The 19,182-nt window shown below is 41.4% G+C and overlaps 4 protein-coding genes across 6 annotated transcripts; 1 reads left to right on the forward strand and 3 right to left on the reverse strand.

Annotated features, from left to right (window-relative positions):
- Positions 1-108: 108 nt before the first annotated feature.
- On the reverse strand, positions 109-9,130 carry LOC136411331 (uncharacterized). Its single transcript, XM_066393858.1, has 7 exons — positions 8,905-9,130; positions 7,652-7,807; positions 7,304-7,604; positions 6,523-6,743; positions 2,710-2,839; positions 2,507-2,647; positions 109-1,024 (listed from the first exon to the last, which is right to left on the reverse strand). Exons 1-7 carry the CDS (start codon positions 8,965-8,967, stop codon positions 486-488), a joined length of 1,551 nt encoding a protein of 516 aa, XP_066249955.1. The 5' UTR covers positions 8,968-9,130; the 3' UTR covers positions 109-485.
- Positions 9,131-9,176: 46 nt separating this feature from the next.
- Positions 9,177-11,867, reverse strand: LOC136411332 (dipeptidase 1-like). Its single transcript, XM_066393859.1, has 7 exons — positions 11,667-11,867; positions 11,259-11,597; positions 11,043-11,206; positions 10,774-10,988; positions 10,528-10,713; positions 10,181-10,450; positions 9,177-10,121 (listed from the first exon to the last, which is right to left on the reverse strand). The coding sequence occupies exons 1-7, from the start codon at positions 11,772-11,774 to the stop codon at positions 9,859-9,861; spliced, it is 1,545 nt and encodes a 514-aa protein (XP_066249956.1). The 5' UTR covers positions 11,775-11,867; the 3' UTR covers positions 9,177-9,858.
- Positions 11,868-12,360: 493 nt separating this feature from the next.
- On the reverse strand, positions 12,361-13,450 carry Chchd3 (Coiled-coil-helix-coiled-coil-helix domain containing 3). The gene is made up of 4 exons (XM_066393889.1): positions 13,234-13,450; positions 12,877-12,989; positions 12,709-12,822; positions 12,361-12,656 (listed from the first exon to the last, which is right to left on the reverse strand). The coding sequence occupies exons 1-4, from the start codon at positions 13,343-13,345 to the stop codon at positions 12,453-12,455; spliced, it is 543 nt and encodes a 180-aa protein (XP_066249986.1). The 5' UTR covers positions 13,346-13,450; the 3' UTR covers positions 12,361-12,452.
- Positions 13,451-13,594: 144 nt separating this feature from the next.
- On the forward strand, positions 13,595-18,785 carry d4. Of its 3 annotated transcripts, none has more exons than XM_066393854.1 (7): positions 13,596-13,914; positions 13,981-14,485; positions 14,539-14,677; positions 15,541-15,864; positions 16,094-16,522; positions 18,240-18,352; positions 18,407-18,785. In XM_066393854.1, exons 1-7 carry the CDS (start codon positions 13,835-13,837, stop codon positions 18,533-18,535), a joined length of 1,719 nt encoding a protein of 572 aa, XP_066249951.1. In that variant the 5' UTR covers positions 13,596-13,834; the 3' UTR covers positions 18,536-18,785. The 3 variants fall into 3 exon arrangements, with proteins under 3 accessions (XP_066249953.1, XP_066249951.1, XP_066249952.1); XM_066393855.1 differs by having other exon boundaries at positions 15,541-15,798; XM_066393856.1 differs by lacking the exon at positions 15,541-15,864 and having other exon boundaries at positions 13,595-13,914.
- Positions 18,786-19,182: the final 397 nt, after the last annotated feature.

The following is a 19,182-nucleotide window of genomic DNA, read 5'->3' on the forward strand; positions in this document are numbered from 1 at the left end:
GAAGGGGGAAGGGGGGAATAAGAAAACGCCAACTCAACAATTTTTTTATTTTTAAGAAATATTTTTTTGCATATTTTAAGGAAATTATTATTGATAAAATATCCTTAATACGATATAGCAATATAATATTTATTATAGAATATTGATTAAAAAATTGTTTCTTTGGTTTGGTCCGTTAATATGCATAGAGCCAAGAAAAAGTTTATTAGGCAACTATCGCGCCGCTCTCGTAAACTCGCCATTATGCAGTCCAGCCCAATTCGATCGACGTTACGCCCCAAACTTTACCTACAAGGGGCGCTCGAATTTTACTTCAACATAGGTTTAAATGCAACCTTCTAGGAAAAATCCCTCATCTATTAATACATTAATATAAAATTGGTGTTTTATTACAAAATAGCAAACTTGAAACAATAATCGACAAACAACCGCAGCAGTCTCAACATCGATTTTTTTAAAATCACCCATTCTTTTTCTTCCTCTTTCTATTTTTTCTTTTTCCCTCTAATAGGTCTGCCCGCCTCCCCCTCCTTGTCGTTATCACTCCCACAATGCTCCAAATTATTATTAGGATGATCGCCATTGTTGTTGACCAGGGTGATTTGTAATCTGGGAACGGTGAGGGGCCGGAGCAGGGATTTTACCATAGGCGGTACCGACCCTGTACCGGGAAGCACCGGACTGCTGGCGCATAAGGCAGCCGACGTGAGTTGGGTGACCAATCGGGCACTGGAAAACATGTCCGACGATGGTCCGGAAGACGTACGAAAAACCTTTTTCAGTTTGGACTTTAATCCATTGGAGGGCGGCGAACTGATAGACGGTACAGGCAGTACCTTGCCGCCCATCACCACCCGGCCTGTATCGTGCTCCATGCCCCAATTTCCATAAGAAGTGGATCGTTCTAGAAGCCTTTGACGGGCGTGCTTTTCGATCACGTCTGCACAGACGTAACGGCCACAAAAGCGCGCCCATTGGTCTGCCCTGAAGCCGCGCCCATTATCCCGTAAGGTCGGATTCGCTCCTAGAAAAGTGTTGAAATATTTTAAACTCTCCCTTAAAAACCGCTAAAACCTTTTCTCTGTACATTTAAAATTTCAGAAAATCAAGTGACGAAACTTAAAACAACTTCATTATTTCCAGAAAATTCGTTCAGGTCCCGATAGGGTTTGTGGTTTTAAAGCACCCTGGATAGTTTCGAAAACTTTTTAAAACTGCTTCCTTTTAGGGAGTTGCACCGCGCAAGAGGCAAAATTTTCTCAAACGAACATCTAAAAATAGGGAAAAAACTCGTCCTATCGCGACTTGTAGAAATGATCTCTTTCATTTGCTCCCTCGAATTATTTTTGTTCCTTTTAAATTCGCGCCGCTGTCAGTCAAGGAATTTATCAAAGCCGATGATCGGAGAATGTTTTTATTTACAAACATTTCCTTGACATGACCACCGGCGGCAAAAAGGAGATATTTTTAAAGTTCCTTTATCATTTCTATGAAGTTCAAAACAACTGTGATGCTCAAAAAGTCAGAAGCGTGCTGTTTTTCCACAAAAAATTCCTTCATCAGTTTATTATCGAATCCTCCCTCGTACGTCCTCACATTAGATAACCAGCAATACATTTACGTATTCTTAATGATATTTATGTGACAAATACGAGGGAGTTTGAAATAGTATCTTTCAAATTTTGCCGTCCATTGACAACTAACGGCTGTTTTGTTTATTATCCATCCCTTTTAGACCCACGTCGCCCTTATTTTTACATTTTCTCGGTACGTGAAGCCTTTAAAGATCCTTGTTACGGACCATTTTTTGACGACACATAAAGCTCTTTTACGCTCCAGCTTACAGGTAAGCCAACTTTATCGCGTCATACCCCGTTCTTTCTGAGAGTAAACTAATGCTTTAATATACAGGGGTGCTTTCACGTACGATAGCAGTTTCTTTGATAGTTTTGGTGTTGCTCTCGCGGAGAGGGAAAATTGTTACCTGGTACCTCTCCGATTGGAGTTATTTCGAGCTTTTCCGACTGTATATTGTTGTTTTACGCCTTCCGACCTGGTTTACGTTGCTTCTAAAGGTGTCGAATCCACGGACGTGTCTCTAGGCTTAGAAATAGCACTACAAAAGCTTTGTGACGGCGATGAATAAGCTGCTACAACCGGCAGGTGGATTTGAGCTTAAAACATTCCAGTGCAAATTCAATCTAGAAACCTAATTTCCCCATTATTGAAACGCATGGGCGTTATCTTGAAGATAGTTGCGCATTTAGAGTTATATTTTGAAGTGTTTTTTTCCATCAAAACCTCAGCAGTATCGTTCATATAATAACTAGTGTTGTGAGTTATTTTTACTTCATGAATTTCGCGAGAGAGCAAACGTTTAAAACTGTTTATACCCCGAAAAAAAGCGTTTAGCTCGCCGAATATTTTTATCGACCTTTCTAGTCCGCAAATGTTTATTGTTCTGATGAATTCAAGATAAAGATTGACACTAAACGAATCATCTTACCGGCGAAGAGTAGCAATTTGGCACACTTGTTCCGCCCCTGGAGGGCCGCCTTCATCAAGGGGGTAAAGCCCAGGTTGTTGCGGGCGTCGATTTCCACCCCCCGACACCTGCTCGCCAGGCAGTTCAGACATTCCACCTGCCCTGCGTTGGTTCTTTACATAATTTTTGCTTTTCGGAATAGAAAGCTATAGAGGTATACCTACCGGCCTGGGCGGCGAAATGCAATGGTGTATTGCCCTCGTTATCAGGTTTGTTGGGGTCCAATCCGGGGATTTGCAGCAGAAGCTCCAGAACATCGACGGTTCCGTTGGAGGCTACGTGACTAAGGATCGTCTAGAAATTAATGGAAAAGTCAAATCTTTCGAATTCCGTAAATGTGAGAAAAATCCGGTCTGTCAAATGGATTATTCTAATTAATGCAGGGCCGACTTTAGCAAATCTGGCGCGCTGGGTGAAATGTTTAATCGCCGTTCCCCTTATCCCCAAGAAAAACCGCCTGGGCCGTCGCCCAATTTTCCCCCATAAAACCGGTACTAAACCAATGATTTAGTGTAAAAAAAATGGTGATTTTTACTTGAGGCAAACTAATTTTCCTTCAATGATAAACAGAGGGACGTCCATTCAAAATCCAAAAACGCTCGAATTTCTGTTATCTCCACCTAAAAATCAAGATCAGCGATATTCGACTGAGCTTCAAATGTCAACTCTCAATCTTTCAACTATAAACGGCGACATGGCATAAACCCATAAGAGCAACATCTATTTGCCAAAACTAAAGAGAGAACCCCTCAACTTAATCGCGTCACCGCCGCTATTTCTCTATTAATTATTTACCAATGTGCTCAATATAGCGTCAGCTGTGTAATCCAGATTATAGTGAATCATTTAGCCAATCAGCTGTTCAATTAACTTTCCTTTAATAATATGTAATAATGCGACGGGGCTTAAAGCCCATTCAAGTAACCATCAGGAAAATTAATCTTCCATGAATCAATTATAAGTATTCCATTGCTGACCTAAATAATATTGTTATCTGTATGTGTGTGTGTGTGTGTGTGTGTGTGTGTGTGTGTATAGAATATCGATTCGGTCCTGAAGAGGGGAAATGTGACACACAAAAGGGGAGAATTGGAGCTTCGAATAAGTTAAAACACTGACCTAAGCGACTGACCTAACAAATTCAACCGCAAATAATTGGCATAACTCATTTCGAGGGATGAAAGATTAATGGAAAATCTCGACAGATCCGGCACGAATGGTCAGTCACCTTTAGAAGGCGCAGTACAAAACTGGAACATCTTTCACATGAAATTGCTATAGAGCCGAATTCTCTGATGGGATTTAATCCATCCAATACGCGACCCATGACCTTTGCAGGATTTGCGTGTTGTTATGTAACCGACCAGTTACACTCGAAATAACAATGTATAAAATGTCGAGCATAATTCCGTAATTTTCGATATGATTTACATGAGTCATCCGACGTTTCGGCGCGAAGGTCATTGCCGGGGCCTCGTCAGACTTACCGAATTGCCGGGGATTAAAACAATAAACTGAAATTCAGAAAAGCGAGTATTTACGTTGGCAGGCCTGGATTGTTTCCATTACCAAATGATGATTTAATGAAATAAACACATTATTTGTTTACATATTTTTTACAGCATCCCCAATTGCACAAGCACGTTTTTCCAGCCTCACAGACGGCGCTGATCCCTCTTTTAAAGGTGCAAAATCGGGCCGAAACATGCGAGAACTTACTTAATGAAAAATAACCGTCAGATGAAAACAATTTGCACCGTTAAATGATTGAGGTGCCGTGATTTATCTCGAGAGCTTTTCGGTTATTTTAGGTGTGCAATGACGCATGTTCCTTTCAATGTTCGGCATGTTCGGGCCCCTCAAAGGGATCAATCATCAATGGCGCATTTAATAAGCGATCGTTAAAGTTGATCGAGGTTTTAGTTGTTATTGCTCTGTCCGGTTTCTGCCCTCTTCAGATCCAGAAAAGCAAATGGTGCTTCGCACGGTATACGATCTGTAGCGTAACCCATCGGGGTGGAACGTTTTTTCCAAATCATGACATTTATCCAGAGTGCAACGCACTGTCTGGATACCTAAATGTCTCAAGTCGGGCTGCTTGCCAGGACGATTACTTTATTTATCTTGCACTGCTTCAACATTATTAAATGGAAATTGGTTGAGGCACGAACTGGGACGAATTTCGTTCGCGAATCCAACAAAGAGAATAAAACAGGAAACAGTTTACATAACGTTTCAATGCATGACCCTCATCACGGCGGCAAAGGCGAGATAGGCATGCACAAGAAAATCACCCCAATCCCATTGTCAGTTGATGCTACGGTCCACAATTTCGAGTCATATGCATCATTAAATCATCTCTGACCAATATCAAAGTCTTCTTGAAATTCTTCTTAGTACGTCCCTGATTTTTTTTTGGAAATCGCATTGAAAATTTAACAGAGATACGAGTGTTTTTTGTCTGGAGTGGGTATTTTTAAATCAGTGGCGTAGCTTGTTCGAGTTGACGCTCCTAATAAAATAATTTTCCAAACTAAGCATATGCAACCGCGCACTTTGGGGACATTAAAGATGCCGCATTTTTTACTACGTAGCTTGTACGCATAAAACGAGCCTTAAATGTATAATCAACTACTACGACAACCCTATTTAAGGCAATGGAGGCAATAAACTGATCTAATGAACCAGAGCAGAACACACAGTTCGGCCTCTATAAAATGTCAATCGTAATCGGCAGCCGTAAAAAGTTCGTTATTTGCGGTAATGCCAACGATGTTTCTTTAATCTGCGATTTACTTAGGTGGAAATTGGGAATTGCTGTAAAACAGCTATTAAAACCTGAAATAAAGACCATGAAATGATCAATTTAATTAAAGAATATTACGTAGTTTTGGCGAACTTTCCGAACTCCAAATCTTTAACGAAACATTCCAGAAGAAGGGCCTTAAAGCTTTGGATATAAGCTTGATGGCAAAACGAAGCCAAACTGACCTAATTCCTAATATTAATAATAATGATTTCTACATGGCAAAAATAGCGAGAACTGTCCTAGAAATGTCCGTATAAAATGGCCACCTGTTGGACCTAACGCCACGAGTAAACATGCAGGACAAAATAAAAGGATTGCCGGAAATCAATATCGGGCAGTCGAGTCAACAAGTCAGCTTCCTTCTCGCTTATTAAATTCGAATCACCGTACCACTTAAAAAAACTATAATCTACATTCTCTACTTCTACTTGACATTTCGGTCAACACGAAGCATCGAAAACCCCTATTACTCACTCGAGTGACCGCTGATATGTTTCACAATGGACATAGACTCGACAGTGTACTCAGCCATTTAATATTTCTGATTTTAGGAACGCATTTTTATTTGCATATCGAAGCTTAACCATTTAATACACGTTTTATTGGTAGAAATATTATATAAAAACACCAGAATTTTGGTAAACAATACACACAGAATTGCTTTTTTCAAAATTTTTACTCATTCAAGCAGTTTTGCCTGTTTTCAAACTAATTTTCACACCAAAAAAAATAACAACTCACAATTGAATATTGATAAAACGGAAAATTACATGCAAGCTCTACGAGATGGATTTTGTGGAGAACACCAAACTGCATCAAAGTTCGAACTTCTAAAAATTTCACCCGAACCCGTTTTTCGTGTAGGGTTAATGGGCCTGATATTGATTATACTGGGGATTTTTTTTAATTTTAATACACGAAATACATCTGTTGTACTACGCCCATGTAATGGTTGGGCTAAAATCGAGAATATGCTCATTTCTACCAGCCGTTTGTCCAGTGGTGTCCAAACAAGCGCTTTAGCCTCGGTCGTTCTCGAGGAATTTTTTTTTAATACATCAGACATTTTGTCACTTTTTTGCTATTTTGATCTAGGTATCCGCATTCAAAGGGTTAATAAACACTCCTATTTTTATCGGAAATGAGTGAGACATAAATGAAAACTCACCCTGCCACTGGAATCCGTAGCGTTCAAATCGTTCTCAGTCAATCCCACGGCAAGAGCCCTGCGTAGTTGATCGCGCAGCGCATTGTCGTCACCGTCGCGCGCAGCTCTCAAAAGTGCCTGCCCCCCAGGAGACAGCGGCGACTCGTGGGGGGCCTGGTTGGATGTAGGGGACAGCGTGCCTCTGATGTAGCGTCCAGTGGGGTGGACTCTGTGCCTGATCCCTAAAATTAATCCCGAAAACACATTTAAATTAATTGGCGGCTAACTGGGTCTAATAAACTAAACTACCGGCGACTGATCTATCGGAAGAGAATTTCCACGGGAACGATAGAAAGTATGTAACTATTAAAGATTCCCGTATCTATGGGAATTTCCCTTACGATCGTAAAATTATCTTCAGCTTGATTTTGCAGCTCTTAAACTAAAAGTCTGATATCGTTCGGGCGGATTTTCTCCTGCATATTCTAATTGCAGAAAACCGTTTATGCAAAGCAGTTTTCCTGCGTAACAAGTGAACGTTTGAAATTTCCAATTAGGAATGCGCTCCTGCTCCATTCTCTAATGTAGAGTGGAAACCCAGTTTACTCTTTATTAAGCTACAGTGGGGCTTAATTAATTTAACGAGTTTTGTTTGTATTGAAAATGTGAAACATTGGCAGAAAACTATTTTTGGGCACACTCTCAAATGAAAAGAGATAATAATTATATATCGAGGGATGCATGTCATTAGTATTGAGCGGAAAAGTTCTATATCTATTATACTGGGTGTATCAGAACTTACCCGGACTAACACTAACGGGAACCTCGACTCTTTCCTCGAAATCCCGTCGGCGATCCTGAAGACGCTCCTTGCGGAACTTATCGAAACGTCGCGTCAAACTAAACTTGTCGACGCTCGCGGCGCCCAGCGACGCCTTCTCTGTCTCGCTCTGCTTCGCACCCGGTCGTTGACTGAACGCTTTTTCGCTGTTTACGCCGAAAAGCAAAATCCCCTCCGAGTTTTCGGGCGATGCCGCATTTTCCGGATTTTCGACACCCCTGACACCCTCTGGGGCCGGAAGCGCGAAGTGCACTTTCCTGGGCTACAGCAATTTTCTGGATAAAAAATAGACATCCACTCGATACTTACAAATCGAATCAGTGGTTCGCTTTTCCGCCCCCTAAAGCCGTCTCTGCAAAGGACCAAAGATCCAGCGATGGTGGTTTTAGATCCTACGGGGCCGTACCGCAAGGAGGGTAGTTCCGAGATTCTCGTCGATTTGGACGCGAGGGTGATGCCTGACGTCTGTACGATAACAAAAAAAAAACCAATGGTGCCACTTCCCCTCGTGTCATTCCAAAAAACAAAAGCCGTGGAGCAATCTAATCAAGTGTGCGAAATTAGCGCTTGTACCAGGCGCCGATTTAATCAAAGTTCGGGGTTTGTGTACACAGACGCAGGTGAAAGGGCCAAGTGGTGTTAGTTAATGCTAATGGGGCTGAAGTATAAATGGGCCCCGGTATAAACAGGCCAAAGACTACATAAAACTTTTGCCTAGGGGGAATGGCAGGAACTGAATTTAAGTTTGTAACAATAATGCTAAATCGAACGAAGGCTTTCAAGTTGGAAAAGTTTTAATAGGTTTCTGACGATGAGCTACCACGACAGCTTACGAAGGGCATATTTTTTCATTCAATATTACCCATTTCTTTTACGTAGATTTACAATTGAACTTCGCACAATTTTTCCCCTGCTCAGTTCCAATGACCCAGTTCCATCTGTTCCGCCATAAATTCTTCCGCTAGTTCGGACCTTTTCGGGCCTATACAAATTAATTTCGAGCAATAAAAGTGTTACGTGCTTATTTGGGGCTATAAACTTGACACCCTTATCTCGAAGAGAAGGAGGTTTTGAATTTATTGCATTAAGTTCTCGAAATGTGTTTAATTGCATGACGAATCGTCCCTTTAAATGTAAATAGCGCACTTTATCATGAGTCACAAATAGACTGGTTGTCCTTCGGTGCTGGTATATTATAAATGTATACGTTGTGCAATACTCAAGGTTATTGTAGAATAAGACTTGTATTGACTTTGCCAAAGTCGTGTAATTCAATTGAATTCATCCATATGAGAGCTGCATGAAGCTCATTAATTGGTTTAAAATATGGTTCACTCGGTATCACAAATACTGCAGTGTTACCATAAAATTATATCCACCATTTAATCAAGAAAATATTGTATTTGAAAGATTTTTACAAGAAATGTTTTTTTGCAATGTTGTATGATGAAATTAGAGAATTAATTATAAACGCATCTAACAAGTTATGTGGCATTTAAAGCAGTGACTTACAGATCTATAAACTGAGCTTTCGAACTTTGATGTTTTACTAAGTAACTTACAACAAAAATGACTTCTTTTATGCCCGGTCTCACAGTGCGATTTTCACTTCTCCTGGTGATCATTCTGCGAGAACTAAAAGTAATTGCGAGCTGACATAGAGGCGCCTCTTATTAGTATAAGTCCGGAGTGTAAACTAACGGGTTTTGGCTGTTAGTGGGATGGTGCTCGCGCAATCCTCCATTGCCGCTTCGAAGTATGACCTGTGGCAGAATTTTCCTATTTATACAAATTTAACGATTCGTTCTTACGGGAGATGAAAAAGGACTCTACATTCATTCAATTTTCATATATTGTTCTACATAAATATTTTCGATTTCTAATATAAACATCTAAACGCAACGACAGGTAAAATATTTTGTGCTCCGTGTTTGGTGAAACAATATTATATTTTTTACTCTCTATAAACATTAAATCTCATCGTCTATGACGACAAAATGTATTATTTAAAAAAAATATAAGTCGAGGCCACATGCACTCTCATAAATAGCACCTATGAACTATATTTTTAATGGCAAATATGCAAAACTCATAGATGAAAGCCTAAAAAATGATACATTTCCTTACAGCTATAAAAACCACGAAATTTAAAACTATTACTTCCTTCTCTCAGTATAATAATTATTATCCAAAAAGGGTTTTTATCAAAAAACTCAGTCGCACATTGCTAAGTACAGGAAGTTTCTCTCTTTTCATACAACTGACGATACTTAAACATGGCCCAATAAGAGCCCTATAATGCAATGCAGAGACCAGTTAGGGGACGAGATTGATGAGCACACTTATATAGGTATAGCGGTACCTAAAACTTCTTTTTATAATAATAATTATGGGATTAGTACAGTTGTTCTGCCCACTCGACAAGCTGAACATATCCGATCGGAGTTAGTTCATTAACTCGATAAAAAAACGAAAACCAAATCGTTAGATTTAATCGAGGGAAGTAAAAACTGTCGTCAGGAATTCTTGGAAATGCATTCTTCCACCCCCCTTCTGGGCCCCAGCTCCTCAGAGGGTTTCAGATCCATGCGCCTAAACTCTTCTCTAATTTCCTCTACCCTCTGAAACACCCTCAGGAAGTTCAAACCTGCGAGGGCTAGGACGTCCTTCTCGGACCACGTGGGATCCGCCAATAGTTCTGCGAACAAATAGGGGTAGCGGGACACGTCTTGTAGCCCCGAGGGAGTCACGTTGATTCCGTCATAGCCTGCTCCAATCCCTATAATCAAAATGTATTATACGTACGGATTTAGAGAGGCTAAAGTCCAAAGAACCTACCGACATGTTCAATGCCCGCAATCGCTCTTATGTGGTTAATATGCCGGATCACGTCGGACATGGAGGCATTAATGCTGCAGGCCACGTGATAGGCGTAAAAGTTGACCATGACCAGGCCACCATTGTTGGCCACCATCTTGAGTAGATCGTCGGGCACGTTCCGCGTTGAATTACAGAGAGCGTAGGCGGCCGAATGGCTGAAGATGACCGGAGCGATCGAAACGTTGATGGCCGATTTAGCTGTGTATACTGAGGAATGCGACAAGTCCACTGCAAAATCAATTCACCGCCCAAGTCAAAAGTCAAAAATTATTAACTAGACGGAATGTTGTTTTATCCCAACTCACCGATCATGCCTAATCGGTTCATTTCCCTAACGACGATCTTGCCGAAATCACTGAGTCCATTTCTAGTGATTGTGTCCTGTCCGGTGGCCCAGGCAGTATCACAGGAATGTGTTATTGTTAAGTATCTTGCGCCTAAGTTGTAAAAAGTACGCAGAACGGCTAAACTGTTTCCCAAAGCATGTCCTCCTACATGTAAAAAGATTCATGTATTGTTCAAATAACTATATAACAGATGATATAGTTTACCTTCCACGCCAATCAACGAGGCAATTTTGCCCTGCTTATGAACATCCCAAATTTCTTCGGCGGTCTTGGCCAATTGCATGTAAAGAGCCTCTCGCTGCACTAAGCGCTCAATAGCGTCTATCTGCTCAAGAGTGACTTGAACTGCATCCTTGTGCTGCGCTTTGCAGGGCACGTATGCTGACCAAAATTGAGCCCCAATTTTCCCTGCAATCAACCTACAAAATTATTTCCCCTCATTAATTCACCCTCCATCCATATTTCTGCAATACTTTGGCAAATCGGTGTGCGACCACTTGCTGGACGACCAAGGTTCGTCGCTTCTTATCCTGCTTAAATTCAACCGATTCAACTGATTATGTTCGAACTTCCGTAGATTCCAAGGTAGATCGTTATGCCCGTCCACTAATGGGGAGTCTTTCAGTAACTTCCTGACCTACAACAACTCTGCTCAATGAGCGGGAAAATTTGTTTTGGCTCTAATTGACCAGTTCCAGCCGTTCTTCGGCGGAGAGCTGTCCTAATTCGTGAGGTCCTAAAGCTAAAGGCAGTCCTAGGCCGGCAGTGAGGGTTGCTAGCACCACACACACCACCAGGCAGACACACCAAGGGCCCCGGAAGTTGTTCCTGATGCTCGACTCACTTCCAGAACTACATGAGCAGGAGTCGTATTCGTAGGGGTAGTATAAATTAGGGCCTTGGTGCTGCTGCTGGTAGTTGCGGATCACGTCATGATAGTGGGGCTCTCCGAGGAATTGGGTCTGATTCACCGCGTTGAAGGATGTTTCTCGGGAGAGCGCGGGGTAGCGGGGGCATGGAGGGATTTGCTGATGATCAAATAAGATAAATAAATTACCAAATAATAGTTTTGCCGTCAATATATGAATCCCTCGCACCTGGTAATCTAGAAAATTTCCATATCCCATATGGTCACAAGGACAGGGACACTCTCGTATGTGCTGCAGGAGCTCTGGATCGAGCCCTTCGCAGGCCCGGTGGCCCATTCGGGGGCCCCCGCAGCATCGATCCGGCTGCAACGCTGCAGCTGCCCGACCTGGCTGCGGCACACGATACCGGACTACTTCTCGCCAGTTTCGCGAAGCTGAAGCTGGATTGTGGACCGCGAGTGCCGCGCTAGCGGCCTTCGTACTAACTTCAGTACAAACCCCGCTACGACCCTTTAGGGCAGGCGCCTGATTGTACTACATTTAGTACAAATTTTTGCTGTAAAGGAGTTTTACTTACCTATACATGTGAAGCACACCTATAGGTTGCAACACTTTAATGACCTGCTTTCATTATTATTTTCCCGTTTTATTCTCGCGTTTGCCAAGTTCTTTGAGGTTTGGTTAAAAGAAATTACGTATTAAAATTCCGGGTAAAAATGCCTGTTAGGGATGCGGGATTTCTATAGGACGAGGCGGGCACATGTGTCACGGCATTTTTTCGATATTGCACCGCTCTCTCACGACCTACTTTCCGTCAATGTTCCAGAACACGGCGGCGGAATCGGGTTATCGTCAACGGCTTTTTAAACTAGAAAGACGATTTGAAGCTGTCCGTCACCAACGTCAAAAAATGGCAAAAATAGAAAATTAAAACAGAAATTTTATTGAAGCAACTCTAAACATAATATATTACAATATAATATAAGCACCCTCTATCACTCAAAGTCTGTGTTTCTATCCCTTACTGGTCGCCACTCGCCTGGCTAGCAGACACGTTCTCTTTGAGTCAACACACTCTTGGAAAGCCTGCACTATCTTCGCGCAATTCATTGGACAATCTACATTATTCCTGTAACATTCCATGACAGCCTTTTTGACATCTAAACATGGGATTTCTTTCAATGTTTGCAAGGGTTTGCCAGTCTTGAATTCATTTAGCTGCAATTGAAACATTGTCATACTGGCTTTAATCATCTTTGATAAGACTTACAGCTCTCTGGTACTCTTCATCCATTATTATTTTCATTTTCTTGTGGTCATCTTCCATTGATCTAAGGCGGTTCTCCCAATACTCATCATTCTTCTTCAATTCTGCTACATTGGCCTAAAAAACATCCTGCTTTCAATGAAATATCTTTGAAGGATTTGTTAGACTCACCTGCCGAATTTGAAGACTGGTTAGTGAAGGTTCATACAAGTAAACTGGGACCCCTGTGGGAGCGTGTGTTATTATTGGAGATTGGGGATATGTTGGTTCTTGGCCTCTTACCGCTGTAATTAAATTGTTTTTTTATTGCAATTGAAGAAATGAGGCTTTTTGGGGGCGAAACAGGCATTATGTAACCTGGTGTTTCCTAACAAATTTGAGTGCATTTTGAAGCCTGGGATTGATGTTCTATTGCATTTATTATGTGAGGCTATATTTCGATGATAGAAGTTTAATATTTTTGGAAGTGTTTATTAAGATTTTAGTTTAAAATGTTAAATAAAAAGAATTTGAGGTTAAGAAACTCACTTTTGACTACTCCTCGAATTCTATCGACTACGTCGTCTGATACTTTAATCACGCTGGTAGGGTCATCATTTTCAACAGTTAAGGTCCTGGTTTTGCTCGGATTGGCTCCCATTTCCTAGTTTTTCTTGATTTTCCAGTTTTATTCGGCAAATATATTAATTGATCTACAAATTTATTTAATCATGACACCATTTTGAATTTTTATTTGTATGACTTTGATGTCATTGTCGCAATGACAGAAGTATATTCAAACTATTCGTGCGGACGAGTTGTATCTATCTCTCTTGTTATTTTAAAATTTCTGTATTTCGAGGAACAGTTACAACGTGAGGAGGCCATCTCGTGGAGGTCTTGCAAATCATACTGATATCACAATAAATAAATATTCCGCCATTGATTCGCGTAAAATGGCGTTCTACGGTCTTTCTGCGGTTTTAGCCATTACCCGTTAAAAAACTAGTTTAAGTATCCCCTTATTAGTATAAATCAGCCCTACAAATATTACTCTATAATTCTCCCAGTAATTTCAGTTACCATTTATCACTTTTTCGTGTAAATCGGTCCTTGTAACGTTACATTTGGAGCAGTTTGCAGTAGCAAAATGGCCACCGCAACACTTCCCCCTGCGGCCGCAGTACCATCAACCAGTACCCCCCAATCAAACCTCGAGAAAATAGAGAAGTAAGCCACTTTATTCATACACTACCAAACCAGCTTTTGCATAGTACTATTAATTATTAAATCTAGCTTCATGAGCGAGCAGTCTTACAAAGAAATCCTGGAAAGTTCCGCCAATTTCAACACAAGACTCTGTATCGAACGACGCCTGCGTTTGCCCTTTATTGACACTCAAACTGGGGTTGCCCAAAATCACTCCTCTTTGTTTATGCATAAAAGACAGCGAATGCCTGGTTTAAATCCTGGACAAATTTACTCATATCCAAGGCAACGATGGCGCAAAAGGAGACGTCAGTATCTTACAATAAACTCAAGGGCTTATGCCCGGCATGCTGATTTATTAGATGGGGAGAGTGATATGCATAGCATAAGTCAAATTGAAAATCCTGCCCTGCAAGATACTGACAGCAAAGATAGTCAGTTGCTCTCAGGAGAAGTTTCTAAAGAGTGGTTCTATGACGAGCAGGACATGCTCGAAATTGAGACTTACGATGAACCAGATCCTGATTCAGACTTGGATTATGAAGAGTCTTCATATTCAAAAAGGAAACGAGGACGGAAAAGTGGAGGAAGGGTGAGTTTTGCAGGGCCAGTTTGAGGACAGATAATTTGAGGATGTTTGTTTAGGGAAGGGCTGGTAATGACTCACCTAGCACTCCGGGAAGGAAGAGGGGGGCTGGGAGGGGAAGAGGAAAGAAAACAGGGCCAGGAGGGCATAATTATGACCCAACTCCTGGAGATCCTGATAAACCATTTGCTTGTGAACGTAAGTGCATTTTGCATGTCAAGGAAAAACTCATTTTTTAGGTTTTAATTGCTTTTTTTTTTTAATTTTAATGTGGTGTAGGCTAAACATTTCTTGTGTCAGTGAGAGGCTGCTTTGGGGGGAAAATGAAAATCTTCTGTCTCTTAAAGCTTCTGCATAATGTCTCTAGGCCCACAACAGCTTATACAGGGTGTTTTATAAGCTTGACAATGGATCTGGCTCAATGACCACTGAAATAAAGTTTTAACATTATTTAAAGATTTATAGATTAAGTTATAATTTAATCTTTCCAATCAGTAGGTACTTGCAGGACGAAAATTGAAGATATTTATTGAAGTTGACAAAATATAAAAGTTTGCCACATTGTCAAATTGATTATCGAGATTTCAAATGAAAGTTATTTAAACTAGGTTGAACTAGCCTAATTTTCTAAAAGTGACTCAATTTCCAAAAGATGCAAAAGAAGGAATGGAACAGCATATAATAGGATATAACATCCTGTATATTTTTGTTAGTGTACCAAATGACAATAGAAAGTGATTACACCCTGTAACTTTTTTATTCAATATAAGTGGTGCAAATTTCAAAGCTGTCATCTAAAGTAGCAGAAAAGTTCACGGTGTGCCTACTTTTTGTTGTCAACTGATATATTTAATAATATTAAGGTGATTGGGATTGGGATTACATTTTAACCAAAAGCTTTATTGTTGTAATAATGTACTAACTGCTGTCATGTCAAAGAGGGCTGTAGATTATCATTTTTTCTCCTTTCGGCCAATCAGTAACACTCTGTCACAAACGCACCAATCAAAAGCTCAGGCCTCTGGTGCCACCACCACCACAGTATCGTGTGTCTCTTTCAGTGTGCGGTGCCCGCTACAAAACGCGCCCAGGACTCACCTACCATTATGGCCACTCCCACAAAGAGGGCGCGAGTGAGGAGAATTCGCGAGAAAGCATAGTTGCCTCGCCCATGACAGTCCCGCCCGCCGGTCCAAATTCGGGCCCACCTCCTCCGTTTATTGGTCAGCCGCCGCCAAATCAGGGTCCACCCATGCCACCCGGCCCGGTGCTGCCGGGTGCAATCGTCGAAGGACCCGCCCAGCAGGGCCCGCCCCCCGGTATGGGGCCCAATCAGGGACAAGTCTATCAAGACAGCTATGTGTCGTTTTTGAATCAGGCTCCGGGTACATGCCTTTTTTTCTATTTTACGATTTGTTTTTCAAATTGACGCATGTGTGTAGCAGAGTTAGTAGAGAGTAGGCGGGGCGCGTTTCTTTTTTCTCTGTTTTGGTGGAGGAACGGGGAGGGGGGGGGGGATTGTTTGTTGCAAAAGATAGGAAAAATTAAAAGAGACACAGCTGACGAAGTCCCGAAAATGGCGATTCCGGAAACGTAAAGGTCTTTTTTTCGCAGGTCCGCCAGGGAGACGCGGTCCGCGTCCTCCGGGGCCGCCTCAGCCAGGCATGATGATGCCGCAAATGCCGCCCCAAGCAATGCCGCAGATGCCTCCCCAAGTGATGCCAATGCCGGGGCAAGCGCCGCCCCAACTTCCGCCCAATCTTCCGGTGACGCAACCTCCTCCTGCTCCTATGGGCGAGGATCTACCTATGCCTATCCTCAAGCCGGAGAAAACGATAGAGATCCCGCTTGTCAATGCGATACCCCTTCACGAACCGAGTATGATGGCGGGGCCGTCATTGTTGCCGCCGCCTCCCATGATCGGGGCAGATCGCAAAGTGCCAGCAAGCCCCTACTGCGACTTTTGCTTGGGTGATTCCACGCAAAACAAAAAGACTGGCGGCGTTGAGGAGTTGGTTTCGTGTCATGATTGTGGGCGCTCAGGTAAGGAGATGGGCGCGACCCGCGCAGCCGCTGATGAGAAACCAAAACGGGGGCGTAAAAAGAAGTAGGCGGCGGTGTTTCGTAGCAGCGGCGTCATTGGCTAGTCACTTTTGTTTTTGTGGGGCGTTGCGTCCACTTGTGACGGCTCCTCCGTACTAATACTGCCAATTTTGTTAAATTTATTTATTTATTTTTGTTTTCTGGCGGAGTCGAAATTGTGTAGTCAAATTGAGATTATTATTTTAATGGTGTTGTAGTGTGGGTCGTTCGGATGTGGCACCCCCTGATGCGTCTAATGGTGTTTGTCACCGGGGGGCGCTAGCGTGAACAAAGTGGGCCAGTACTAGATGTTAAGATATAGGTTTATCGGCTAATAGTTAAGGGCAAACGAGCGCTGGGGTAGGCAAGAAGGCGGAATTGTTTCCAAAACAAACAAAATAAATATTATACAGGGTGTCTTTGTTAAGTGCGTTCACTATTTATATGCCCAAAATGGCGAGGGTTATAAAATCGGGCAAATGAGACAAAATGTAATTTTTTGGAGACTCTTGAGCTGCCGTAAATAGTGCTTTTTGACTTCATACATTTTTCAAAACAAGAAACTGACAAAAAAATTAATTAACTTTTTTGTTTAAATTTCCCCAAAAAAAAACGGCAACTTTTTCCTGTTTAACCGATTATTTAACGCATTTAAAAAAAACTCTGTAGAATGAATACAAACTAGTCAGTCATTTCATACTAGTTGAATATGATATCTATGACTAAAAATATTTAATTTGCGAAATTCTAAGAGGAATTTTCGAAGTTTAATCAATAACTTATTTTTTATTCTAAGGATTGAACGATACATGTGAAAAAGAATAAAATTCGAGTCAGCATTAATTAGTAAGATGGCCGCGAAGCTGTTTGTTTATGTTTATTTCTTTTGCCTTATTGCGTTGACGATAAAAAATGAAATTCGAAATTAAACGACATTTCAAATTGTATGGCTAATGAAATGGCAATGTGAGGAATGTCCACCAGACCAATGGCAGCGCGACTGTCGGAAAGTCACACCTTAACCATGCGTCATTTGCGTTTGCAGCGCAGACACTTGGAATGCGTATTGTTTATTGGAATCTTGATTTTTGCAATTCTTTCATTCGAATGAAAATAACAATATCGCAATCGAAGGTGTTTCTAAACCACTTTGAGCCGATAATTTTTCACTGAAACACCGCGTTGATTCAAAATAGAGTTTTGGGGCCTCCCTAGGTTTGACCTTCCCAAATAAGACTCGCAACCAATCAAAATAAGTTCATGGTTTTCTCAGCATATTGTAAATGTAAAGATAGATTAATCTAACCGTAATTTATTTGTATATTTAGTGACGAAAATACTCGAATGTTAACGTTTCTTAAGCGGCTGCAGCGACCCAATAACTTTATACGTGTCGGGGTGTTGTGAGAACAGTTATTTTCCAAGAATTGATGTTTTGTAGAGCGACTCAAAAACCATGTGCAATAAATTTTCTAACATTTAAGTAGACGAAGTGTTTTCTTCGGTGCCGAAGTGGCGTGGTGCGCTTCAATTTATGTCAATTTTTCTTTTGACACGTCTCAAGATTTGGAATTACGTTTTGGAAAAATTAACATATCTTGGAAAGTACCTGTTCTTCGGCACCCAGTCCCGTCGAGCCACAGTTCGATGCCCCAATCCCAACTGATTCGATCCTTAGGTCATCCGACTTGTCTGCAATTCACCGATAACATGAAAGTCTCGGTAAAGAAGTACCGTTGGCAGTGCATCGAGTGCAAATGCTGCTCCGTGTGTGGCACCTCCGATAACGACGTAAGTATCAAATAATTTCCAAGTGAACTTCAAGAAACTGAGGGGATTTTAAAGGATCAGTTGCTGTTTTGCGACGATTGCGACCGTGGGTACCACATGTATTGCCTGACTCCCCCTCTGGAGAATCCCCCAGAAGGTTCCTGGTCCTGCAAGCTTTGCATCGAACAGTTCCACCGCAAGTAGTTTTAACGTAGAACAAAAGCAGTTTCTTTTTCCTGGTTTCAAATAATAATGGTGACAGTACTTAAATCACTCGTGTTTCTTTTGCATGAGGTTGTTTCGACTGGACAGCTCGATGCCACAGAATGGCCGCTGATCCGCCATTTCGTCGCCGTCAGTCAATATGCGGAGCAGAAAATCAGTTTCGGCCTCTTTATCCGCTCTAATTTGTATTTTTTTATGGAATAAATAAACACGTTTTTGGATTTTTAAAGTCGTTTTATTCGAATATTGTAACCGATTACCAACTTTTTTAGCATTGAAGATATTCTAATTTAACAAAGAGAAAACTGTTGTTTATCCTCGTATGTTCCCCTAGCTCACAAATACACAATGTATAATTATTATTCGCTACTTCGAGAATAATAGTTCAATTCGAATTTGTGATCTATGACGAGTGCAAGGGTATTTTTAACACTTGTAACGTTGGACTTTACGTGATTCCTCGCGGGAATTATTGATTAGCCCCCGTATTCTCACTAGCCGGCAGATGTTGCACAGGCAACCAGATATACGCAATGTCTTAATTTAATTAAGGAAAAACAGGCGTTTCGTTAATGGTCACCGCCTTCATTTATTCTTACGGGGATTTTTTCAGATTTTCGGAAATT

Source organism: Euwallacea similis, chromosome 10 (genome assembly GCF_039881205.1).
Source record: "Euwallacea similis isolate ESF13 chromosome 10, ESF131.1, whole genome shotgun sequence".
NCBI lineage: Eukaryota > Metazoa > Arthropoda > Insecta > Coleoptera > Curculionidae > Euwallacea > Euwallacea similis.